This window comes from Antechinus flavipes, chromosome 2, assembly GCF_016432865.1.
Source record: "Antechinus flavipes isolate AdamAnt ecotype Samford, QLD, Australia chromosome 2, AdamAnt_v2, whole genome shotgun sequence".
Classification (NCBI taxonomy): domain Eukaryota; kingdom Metazoa; phylum Chordata; class Mammalia; order Dasyuromorphia; family Dasyuridae; genus Antechinus; species Antechinus flavipes.
Genome location: NC_067399.1, coordinates 433,283,271 through 433,295,109, shown reverse-complemented (window position 1 = coordinate 433,295,109; position 11,839 = coordinate 433,283,271). Strand labels below are relative to the sequence as shown.

Here is an 11,839-nt window from a genome sequence, read left to right as displayed (position 1 = left end):
GGACATTCACAGATGGATGACCTGGGTAATGAGTGGACTGGAAACTAAATCAAGTGAGGATCAAATGGATGAAGTAAGGGTGTTTATTCTGGAAAAGAGAAGATTTTAAAGAGGATGTGACAGTGGTCTTCAAATGTCTGAAGGGCTGCTTTGTAGAAAGATCAGTTCAGGTTGGTAAGAAAATAGAAGTAGGAAGAGTTCCTGGAATGCAGATTTCAACTTGATACAAGGAAGGATATTATAATAATCAGAACTATCTAGCAATTGACAGAATGAGCTTCATGTCACTTGAAGTACTCAAGTGAAGCCTGCATGAACACTTAATGGAGATGTAGACAGAATTCAGTATTAATGTAAGAATTGGACTAGATAGCCTCAAAGATAGCTTTTGCTGCAAAGATTCTATGATTCTCTAGGCATAAATAACTTGAGAAAAAATACAGAATGCATATTTTCATGCCCTGCTTGCTGTTTTCTACAAAAATAAACTCTTTATTAAAATAACAACATAAGTTAGTTAATTACTCATGATACAAGGTGGGCTCAACATTGAGACACAACAAGAAACACGATTTCAAAGAAGCACAAACACAAGCTCATGTTGTCACCTTTTCTCTCACTTTAAGCTCATTTTAATCACTGGCCTCATTTCTCATACTTGGTCAAACTTTCACTTTTGTCTTTCGCTTTGCTCCTCTTCAGCTTTCTAATGGTGTCTATCTGGTTTGTAGACTGCTTTGGCATCCAAAGCCTATATTTTAGCTACCTCAGTTACTTTGAGACTTTTAGGGCTTTGGATCTGGACATTCATTCATTCATTCATTCCTCAATTTTTTTTAAAAAGCTTGTCATTTAAAAAACATAATTGGTGCCTAGAAGTCTCTTTTAGTAATAGCTGAAAAAAATGGAATCTTTTTCTATCTCCTTAAGCTCAACTAGACCTAATGAATACTGACCCTTGATAGATTTCAATAATATTAATTCAACAAACATTTATCAAACACCTACTATGTGCAGAGTCTTGTGTTTGTTGCTTGAGAAGATTTAAAATTTATGAAAGGTGTGGTTCCTGTTCTCAAGGAACTCTTAGGAGATAAGATACCAATACACATAGGTATAATACACAAGAATACATGCATCAGAGAAGTGCAAACCAAGTGCTCTGTGAGGTTGTCAGAGGGAAGGTCATTAGTGTCAGGTTTCCTGGAGGGGTCTCATGGCTCTCTGGCTCAGGAGACCTTCTGCATTTCTGTTTTTTTCCATGGAATGTTAGTGCTGACAGGGTTCTTAATGGAGTCCAGCCTCCTGAATTTTAAAGAAGAGGAAACTGAGACCAGGAGAAGGGAAGAGACCTTAGAATATCTAGGTCAACAGCTCTCTCCACCCCTTCCTGCCTTTTACAGATGTGGGAGATGGGGTTCCAGGAAGAGAGGCTATAAATCATGGATCAAGTTAGCTTCAGTGTCCTGGTTGGAGCCTGGGAGTTTCACGTCTCCTAGATCACTGCTCTTCTCAAAGCTGATTTGTTTTCTTGATTGTTCTTGGTCTGCCATATTTGCAGATTTTTCTGTTCTCATCAGGCAAGTTTTCCATTTTTTAAAAAAGTGCCTTTTCTCAGAAGTTTCATTAATTCTGTCAATTAGGTGAGTGAGAAAAGTTGAAGGGACCAGGAGAGAGGAAACAAAGGAGAATTTTTGAGCACATGGCCCATTTGATGCACAACTTGCTCAGTCTTCAGTTTTCAACAGTGTTTGGAAACTGAATCCACATTTCCTGTGGGACTTCTTATAAAAACACTTTCCATCAGAGCCTCCCTTGTCCTTCCCCTTTATTTTAGAAAAGTTTTCTTATAAAATTCAGCACATGTGAAAGACTATTGTTGGTAGCGGTGGTGATGGTGTGTGTGTGTGTGTGTGTGTGTGTGTGTGTGTGTGTGTGTGTGTGTTACTTGGAGAGGAAGAGAATCTTTTCTTTACAGAAGTTAAAAATTCTGCAAGGGTTTAAGGAGGATCTATAAGAACATAAAGGAGACTTCAGTAGTGCTTACTTAGTCCCTTAGCTCCATGTTTTCAACTCACTTTCTAGACTCTCAGTTCCTCAATCTATCATTTCTTATCTATTCTCTTCATGTTTCATTTTATATTCTCCTTATTTCCTTTCCCCCTGCTTCCCCTTGCCTTCATATCATTTTCATATTCACAACTTTTACTCTGTTTTCTTTCCCTATCCCTAAACTCCCTTGTCTTATATCTCAGATGCTCTTCATTCCTGAACTGGTACACCTCCTCCCAATCTTCCCTCTCACATCTTCCTTCTTGTGTTCACTTCCTTCTCCACTTCTAAGCCTGCTACTTCATTTATCCAAAAGTAGTGTTTAGCATCATTCCTGGCACACAGTACAGATCACATAAGTGCTTATTTCCCTTCTTTCCCCTCACATCCCTCACTTCATATCTTCTTCTCATACTCCTTTTGACCCTCTTACCTTCTGCCAGTCTCCTTACATTACCCAGTTTCTCCCTGAGACAGTGCTCAGTCTATTGAACATCTCTGAATTCACAATTCTCAGTGTGTGTGTGTGTGTGTGTGTGTGTGTGTGTGTTTCAGGATCAAAAGCTCCTTAGAGGCCCCTTCTTGATTGGACTATTATAAGGTGGGATCTTCTCAGCCTAAATGAGATAAAAGAAGGTGTGAATTCCTTGCTTTAAGCTGTGGTTGGATATGAAGTGAGCTGGGCTATAGATTTCAGTGGGGAAGATAAGGGAAGGTATTTCAGGGACCTACAGGTGCCTCTGTAGCTCTTATCCTGGCTGAATGAAGATTAAAGGAACATTTTCTCTCTCTCTCTCTTTTTTTTTTTTTTTGCTTCCTTCTCTCGAGGTTGTAATTTCCCAAATGATTGACAAGGTTTTTAATGAGTGAATTCTTTCTCTGTCTCAGCCAGGAGTCACATGTGCACAAGTGTGCACATACTTATGTTTGGAGACTTATTTCTCAATAAGGGGAGACTTATAAACAGTTTTCTGACATCCAGGAATTTAAATTCATGTTCTTTGATCTCATAGTTTGAAAACTCCTGAATTATTTTTCTCCCAGACTGACATATGGGCTTGTCTTGAATATTTCCTGATCAGATCATAGGAAATAAAAGTCAACAATGCAGAGGAAAATAATGTACTCAGTGAATTGAGAGTAGCAAGATGGCCTTGTGGACCTGGGGATGGTGTCCTTAGTAACCTGCTGATTTTGGGAATGCTGCCCTCGTTGGCAGGGATGGTTTCCAACATATCTTGGTGAGTGATGTCCTCAGTGGTCTGAGAAGTGATGTCCTGAGTGATCTGGGTTGGTGGTGTTCTCAGTATGTCAGAAAATCCTCCCTCAGATTCCTCCACTTGCTTCCTGAGGAACTTCAAGTCCCACACATTTTCCCAGCAGGTAAGGATGATTCTAGAGTTGGAAGTATAGGCCAGAAAAGGCTTCCTGAAGGAGGGATAATAAGCACAGTGATCAGTGTGACAATGCACATCCCGGAATGTCCAATTCCTGTCTGTCAGGGTGTCATCATTTTCTACCCCCACCCTTATCCATCTCCAGGATTATCTCTACCAATATTCCTAATTCTGTCCTCTGGGGCCAAATAGAACAAGTATAAGCCTTCTCTTCCACTTATCTCTTCAGATATATTAAGAAAGTGATTTTTTTCTTTTCTATGTTTTCTTTTTTCTAGGGAAAACACTTTCAGTTTCTTTGACCAAATTGTCCTTAGAAAGGTCTATGCCCTTCTCACATTCTACTTTTCCTCCTCTGAACCAGTTTCAGATTGTGATTATTCTTACTAAAATGGGTACCCAATTCTATGTGACAGTACTTTTTATTCTCTGCTTAGCAATCAGGAGGCTCCTTAATGAGCTGTGAGTGATACTGGGTTTGCAAAATGAGCTTAATTCAGAGCATCTCAGGAACAATAGAAAATGGTGAGTGGAGCAGTAGGTTGAGATTCTAGTAAGCAGGGGAGACACAACTCTCTTTGAGAACCTTGAGGCTACTGAACACCATATAATGGGCTTCCTAGGATCTCATGAAAGACAATTTATATCTAGACAATTCTGATTGAAGATCAGGCTTTTTATTTACACAGTTAAAGATCTTACCTTGGGTGATATATTGGAAAGAATGTTGAATCTAGAGTCAAAAGTTTATCTGGAGCCAAACTTTAAATCTGGATTCTGCCACTTGTTACTTTTGTGACAGTGGATACATTACTAAAACTCTTTGGGCCTTAGTTTCCTCCTCTATAAAATAAGGCTAGACTTGATCAGCTATAGTCCCTTCCTAACAATAAGAGCTGTCTATAGAAAACTCATTAGCCTTTTGAAGAAGTGAGAGGCTTATTGCTTTCTCCTTAAAGTTGGAGGTCTTTTAGGAAAGGTCTTGGACACTAGAAGGGATTCCTGTTCAGTGGTGAGTAAGACTTGAACAACCCATGGTCTGTTCCAACTCTAGAAATCTGACTCTGTGGTTCTGAATTATGGATATATAAATGGTTGATGGTGATTGGAGAATGTTGGTGGCAAAATACTTTGCCAACCTTAAAGATCTTTAAAAATGGAAAGTGCTTTTTCGACTTCTTTTTAAGAACAAATCCAAGATCAAACAAGCTCTGCTTACTGACAAAATAGTTCCTTGAAATCCACCTAAGGCTGAGCAACCTTGGGTGGGATAGAGTACTACTGAGTATAAAGGCAATAGAGAGATTCCACATAGATCAGTGTGATCTATATGGTCAAGTTAGTGAAAGGAACTGGGACCCCTTGTTCACTATGCTTTATTGCAAGGTAGGCCTGGGGAGAGTGTGGTTGGTCCAGTGTAGTCATTTCCTACACTTGGCCCTATGACTCACATCCTACATTCTTTGGAGAGTGAGGGGGTAGGATCACCTCTGCTTGCAAAGGTTTTTGAGTAAGGGAGTCACCAGGCCAAACAGAAAAATACATTCTCATTTCATATGACAATCTAGTAAATGCTTCAGTCACAGAATGTTAGAACTGGAAAGGACTCAGATGACATGTAGTTTAGGTTCTTCCTTTTACAGATGAGTAAACTGAAGCCCAAAGAAATGAAGACACTTGATGAGAGGTGACTATCTTTACTCTTTTTTCATGCATTTGTAATTTCTTCCAATACTCACCAAAGAGCCCTGCTTCTGCCTTTCCTGTTTCCAGTTGTAAGTGTAAGCATGGCCTTAACTTCAATTGAAATAGGAAAGGACTGGGATTTTCTACAACCGGAATCATGGAGACTTAGGAAACTGTCCAGAGCTAGAAAAAGTTAAATGACAGATAAAAAAATTAAATTGATCAGGGATCCCTTGCATAACTTGAATTTCAAAGACTTTTCACCCAAACCATAATGGACAATTTGAAAAAAAAAAAGAGTGACTTCTTATTGTTTAAGGAAAATGTTCTAACTCTTTTGCTGACATTTGAAATTCTCTGTAACCTTGAACCAGTATCCTTCGCTAGCATTATCTCATATCATTCACCTCCACACACTCTGACAAGTATAATTTAGCATATTTCTCTCCCTTCTCTGAATGTGCACTGTATCTTTAAACCTTTGCTAAGGCTATTAGCAGTGCCTAAATGATATAATGGAGAGAACACTGGAGCTGAAATTGGAAAGACGTGAGTTTGAATTCTGCCTCAGATATTAGCTGAATGACATTAAGAAAGTCATTTAGCTTCTTACAAATCTTATCTCTCAAATGGAGATATCACCACACACAGGTTTATTGAAGATCAAACGAGATAATATCTGTAAACATGACTTGCAAAACTTCAATGTGCTTTATATGAATAATATAAATATGTATCAGTATAAATGTGCTTTATATAAATAAATGTAAGATATTATTATTAATGAGTACTCCCTATTCTCACTTTATGAGCATCTAGACAGTGCAGTAGATAAGAGTATCAGGAAGATTCATCTTCTTGACTTCAAAACTGATCTCAGAGATTTACTAACTGGTGAATTTGGGAAAGCCACTTAATTTCAAATACTTAGCATAATGCTTGGTACATAGGAAACACTATATAAATGTTAGCTATGATTGTTAGAAGCTCCTAGATGGTACAATAGATAGCAGGTTGGGCTTGAGGTCAAGAAGACCTGAGTTCAAATTCTATCTCAGACATTATGCTTAGCACATTGCCTGACACATAAGTGCTATGTAAATTTTAACTATTATTATTATTTTTATCTAGTTCTAACCTTTAATATTTTAGATAAAGAAACAGAAGCTTAGAAAAGTTGTGTCTTGTCCAAGCATAAATGGAATTGGAATTCTTCTCTTCTGATTAAAATTCAAATTCATTCTTTTTTTCCATTTTGCCACAATTTTGTTGAATTGAATATATGATGTCATGGGTCAGAAATCATGGTTTTATGCCAGGTAGATATGAAGGAGGAAGATCAAAACTAAGCAATTCAAGAGGGAACTGTCCATCTTCTAGCTTGATCAGTCTTAGGATGGGAAGCAGAGAAAATGGGGGTAGGTCAAGATTGAGATTTTTAAAAAGAGGCTGACTGAAAGCAAAGAAGGAATCTGGACTATACTCAAGATTGTGTTGCAAGGATATAAATTTCAGCACTCTTTTTTTTTTTTTTTTTCATGGAAGCCAAGCTCTAAATACCTTAACACATGAAATGGAAAGAGATCTTATCTTGGAGTAAGCTGGTCTAAGTTTGATTCCCAATTCTGACATTGTCAAGCTATGTAATGCTGGGAAAGTAACTTCCCCACTGTGAACCTCATTTGCTCACCTATAAAAGGGGAGTAGATATGGTAGGAAAGCTGTTGTCTTCTTCAGCAACATATCCAGGGAATGGTTGAGGATATCAGATTTAATATTTGCTAAACTTTCAACAATGCAGCTATCAAATACTATTAGCTGATGCACTATGCACCTGTGCATATGTAATGCCACTAGAAGGCAACTAGAAATCAGTGCTAAAAACAAGTATAAAGTCTTTGTCAAGAAAGCCTTAGGAGTACAGGCAGTGTTTTCATTGCTGTTTTCAAAGAAAGGCAAAACCTTCAGAAAAGAGGCAGCTTTGGGAAGTGCACAGTTAGTTGGCTAAGGAGATGATGATTGAGAAAAGGATTTGGATTTATAGATCACAAAAATAATGGAATAATGGATTTGTATCTAGGGATAGAATACATCTAAAAAGTACTATAAAATATATGTACTTTGAGTCTGGCAAATTGTATTGGCAAATCTAATCCAAAGATTATTAAACTGAATAGGAAGTAAGATGGAAAAGCACTGTATGTACATTTATGCATGTATAAACACACACAAACACACACACACACACACACACCTACCAAGATAAATGACAGAAATGTAACCATATATAGGAAGGATAATAGTAATAGAGTTGCTCAGAAAATCATAAGGAAAAAGAGTGAACAATATAATTCATGACATCATCATGAAAGCACCAAATAATATAAATCCTAATATAAAGAGGCATATTTGACCTCATAGATATCACTGGGACATAGTGGAGTGGGAACCATGAAGAGAACATGGTTTTGGAAGAATAAGAATTATTGGAAGGCTTAAAGAAATTTTACAGAAGCAAGACAGCTTAAAAAGCTGTGTTGGATTTATTATATACTTAAAAAAAGCGAGGTTCATATAAAAGAGAACTGAAATTTGTTTCATGTACTATTTGCTTCTTTTCTACAATATATATGGAAATACCAATTTTATGTGGTGTTTAAACTTAAAAGTTCAAAAGAATAAAAGAAGAATATATTTTACTTAAAAGTAATAAGACAGGTAAAAGAGATTAGGCAATAGAATAGTATTGTATAATAAGAAATTTTCCTCATGTGAAAGAACCAGAGTGGGAAATGTGAAGAGCATTTCAGTGAAGAACAAAGGGGATCAGAAATGAATATGATATTGGGATTTGCTTTAGACCATCTGGACAGAAGGAGAAAGTGGATGAGGAGTTCAAGAAAACGATGCCAGATCTGTATAGGCTAGAACACTGAGTTGAATCTAATAAGATTTAAAAGTTTGCCTTAATAAAACCTCTTTGCAGATGGGTTATGCGATGAATATAATGCTGAACATGGAATCAGGAAAACTTCTTTGTGAGTTCAAATTTGGGAAATGAGAGAAATGGTACTCTTGTGTCTTTCCACTCTTATCAGCCTTTTTCTCCTATAATGAGTTCCATTCTTTTGTCTATTATATTTTGCAAAGGATACTGATAACCTGGAGAGTGCTCAGAGGAGGGTTGTCAGGATGGTGCAGGTCCTTAAGAGCATGTTTTGTCAGGTTCACTTGAGGGAACTAGGATGTTTGGTCTAGAAAAGAGACTTGGAGGAAAGTGACATGATAGTTGTCTTCAAGCATTTTAAGATTTGTCCTGTGGAAGGGAGAGTAGACTTATCTTCTTGACTTAAGAAGGCAGAACTAGGGGCAATGGGTGATATTGAAGAGGAAACATTTAATCAATTATTTTTCAGTCATGACCTATTCTTTATGACTCCATTTGGGTTTTTCTTGGCAGAGGTATGGAAGTAGTTTGCCATTTCCTTCTCCATTTCCTTTTACAAAAGAGGAAACTGAGACAAACAAGGTTAAGAGACTGATCCAGGATCATACAACTTGCAAGTTCTGAGGCTAGATTTGAAATCAGGAAGATGAGTCTGACTCCAGGCCCAACATTCTATGCACTATGGTACCACCTAGGTGCCATGAAGAGAGACATATTTTTAAAAGTAAAGAAAAATGTCTAAATAAATAGAATTACTTAGAAGTGGAATGAACAGCTTTTATTAATATTATTCATTCTGGTCCTCCTTTGAACCCTTATTGTGGCCTTAGGATTATCTTGAATTTGAAAGAGCTCTGCTAGTATAAAATAAAATCTGGCAGATCTGACCAGCTTTGAAAGACTTTCAAAATGGGGTTAGTAATGTATATCTATAAGCCAATGACTATTTAGATAAGTATGGCATCCTTGTCATTGAAGAGAAGTCTCTTAAGTTTTTCAGCCTAAAATCTGCGGACCTCATCAAATGAGGAATGGGGAATATATGGTGTCTGCATTAGTTAAGAGGTCACTCACAATGATGAAACCATAGATCCTCAGTGTATTAAAATTATATTTATTCTGCTGACTTCCCAGGGTTGTTGACCTAGCAGAGGCTTTGCTCCTTATACTGCATTGACTCCTATAAATATAATTGAATTATAGATGCAGAGAAGCTCACATCATGTTTTTTATTTCCAAAAGAGGATGCCTGATGGAAAATCCAGGACAACCTGGATTCAACCCTATTCAGAGTATAAGGCCAGCCAGCTTGGGCAAGAGCACTGAGGTAAGGATGAGATAAAATCAAAATCAGCACATGTCGAGGTCAAACAGTGGTCCAGGGAAGATCTGCTAGAGAGTCTGGACTCATTGGGAGATAAGTTAATGGTGCTCCCTGGAGGTTGTGGAGAGGGGAGTATTTGTGGGAGTCAGATCAATTCCTCTAATTTGTGGTTCCTCATAAGTAGATCCTGGGACTCATGAGACTTCCTTTCTCAGCAATCTAGAAAGTGATTCTGCAATTATGTGAAGTGAATGGGGCTGGTGAGGAATGGAAGAGCTGGGGAAGATACTCTTAGAGAAAGACAGCAGTGAGTTCAGTGGTTTTGAGTACAATGAGAGGTTCATCCCTATTCTGAGGAAGTGTCCTTCATTTCTCATATGTGCTGCCACCCTAATATCATGGTGATTTTATGGAAATAGCTCTGGAGAGAGAAGCAAGGGATCGGGGGTTCTAGCTTGCTGTTGGCAAGTCTCTTAAGATCTCTGTGCCTCAATTTCTTCATTTGTAAAATGAGAGTGCTAGTAGTTTTCTAGATGACCTCTGATATTCTTTCCAGTTTCAAATCTATAATCCTATCACTAGATGACTTCTGAGATGCTTGCCAGTTCTAAATGTGCGATCTGATAAACAGAAAATTCTCAGACAAAGAAATTGAAACTATTTCTAGCCCTATGAAAAGATGCTCCAAGTCATTATTAATCAGAGAAATGCAAATTAAAACAACTCTGAGATACCACTACATACCTGTCAGATTGGCTGGAAAGACAGGGAAAGATAATGAGGAATGTTGGAGGGGATGTGGGAAAACAGGGACTCTGATACATTGTTGGTGGACTTGTGAACACATCCAGCCATTCTGGAGAGCAATTTGGAACTATGCTCAAAAAGTTATCAAACTGTGCATACCCTTTGATCCAGCAGTGTTTCTACTGGGCTTATACCCCAAAGAGATACTAAAGAAGGGAAAGGCACCCACATGTGCAAAAATGTTTGTGGCAGCCCTCTTTGTAGTGGCCAGAAACTGGAAACTGAGTAGATGCCCATCAATTGGAGAATGGCTGAATAAATTGTGGTACATGAATGTTATGGAATATTATTGTTCGTTAAGAAATGACCAACAGGATGATTTAAGAAAGGCCCTGGAGAGACTTACACGAACTAATGCTGAGTGAAATGAGCAGGACCAGGAGATCATTATATACTTCAACAACGATACTATTTGATGATCAGTTCTGATGGACCTGGCCATCCTCAGCAATGAGATGAACCAAATCAGTTCTAATGGAGCAGTAAATGAACGGAACCAGCTACACCCAGGGAAAGAACTCTGGGAGATGACTAAGAACCATTATATAGAATTCCCAATCCCTATATTTTTGCCTGTCTGCATTTTGGATTTTCTTCACAGACAAATTGTACAATATTTCAGAGTTCGATTCTTTTTGTACAGCAAAATAACGGTTTGGTCATGTATACTTATTTTATATTTAATTTATACTTTAATATATTTAACATGTATTGGTCATCTTGCCATCTAGGGGAAGGGATGGGGGGGAAGGAGGGGAAAAATTGGAACAAAAGGTTTGGCAATTGTCAATGTTGTAAAATCACCCATGCATATAACTTGTAAATAAAAAGCTATTAAAAAAAAAAAAGAAATTATTGGAAGTTTAAAAGTATAGGATTTTTGCATGTAGATACACATATAATCAACTAGTCCAATAAGAATGAAAAACTCTGAAATAGTCACATTGTTTGAAATATCATTACATATTTTGATTGGACAGGAACCATTTGCCACATTTGATGAAATTAAAATTTTGAGAAACCCAAATAAGAATATATCAGGAGACTCATTTATTTGTTCTAATAATTAGCAATATTCTTGGAGCTTCATTCTCAAAGAGGACCAAAATGATATCATTATTTTAGAGTCAAGTTAGTATATCCGACAATTAGACCAAAATGAGCTCAGAATGTTCAGCCACAGATTGGACACAAATAGTCCCTATGGGGTAAGGAGAAGGGAGGGTAACAATTTGGAACACCAGGATTCGCAAAGGTGAATGTTGAAATTTATGCATATGTTTTGAAAATAAAGAGTTTTAATAATAAAATTAACTTAAAAAAAAGTGTGATTCTAGGTTTCCATATATTGTCTTTGTTTTGAGACTATGAATCTGATATAATAGAAAGTTTACCAGCTTTATAGTCAGAAACATGTTTTCAAATTTCACCTCAAATATTTACTACCAGTATGACAAGTCCCTTGCCCACTCTGATCCTCAGTTTTCCCAGTTCTCAAGTGAGGGGGTAGGACTGGTTCAGCCCGCCATTCTTCATGGACTTTAATATTTTCTCAGCTTCAACAATTCCTTTTCATTTACCTTGTGTCTAGTGTATATATGCTTATTTCTGTACACGGTTTCTCCC

At 37.4% G+C, this 11,839-nt stretch overlaps 1 protein-coding gene across 3 annotated transcripts in view; it reads right to left on the bottom strand.

Moving 5' to 3' along the window:
• Positions 1 to 1,917: 1,917 nt before the first annotated feature.
• Positions 1,918 to 11,839, bottom strand: part of HRH2 (histamine receptor H2) — a 48,936-nt gene continuing 39,014 nt past the window's right edge. For all 3 annotated transcript variants that reach the window (XR_007950807.1, XM_051978979.1, XM_051978978.1), the window contains 2 exons: positions 5,189 to 5,318; positions 1,918 to 3,480 (listed from right to left, as the gene is read on the bottom strand). Coding sequence is in view for 1 of the 3 variants with exons in the window: in XM_051978978.1 (XP_051834938.1) it covers positions 5,291 to 5,318 (28 nt within the window). In the remaining 2 variants the exon portion in view is untranslated. The remainder of the gene's footprint in view (positions 3,481 to 5,188; positions 5,319 to 11,839) is intronic.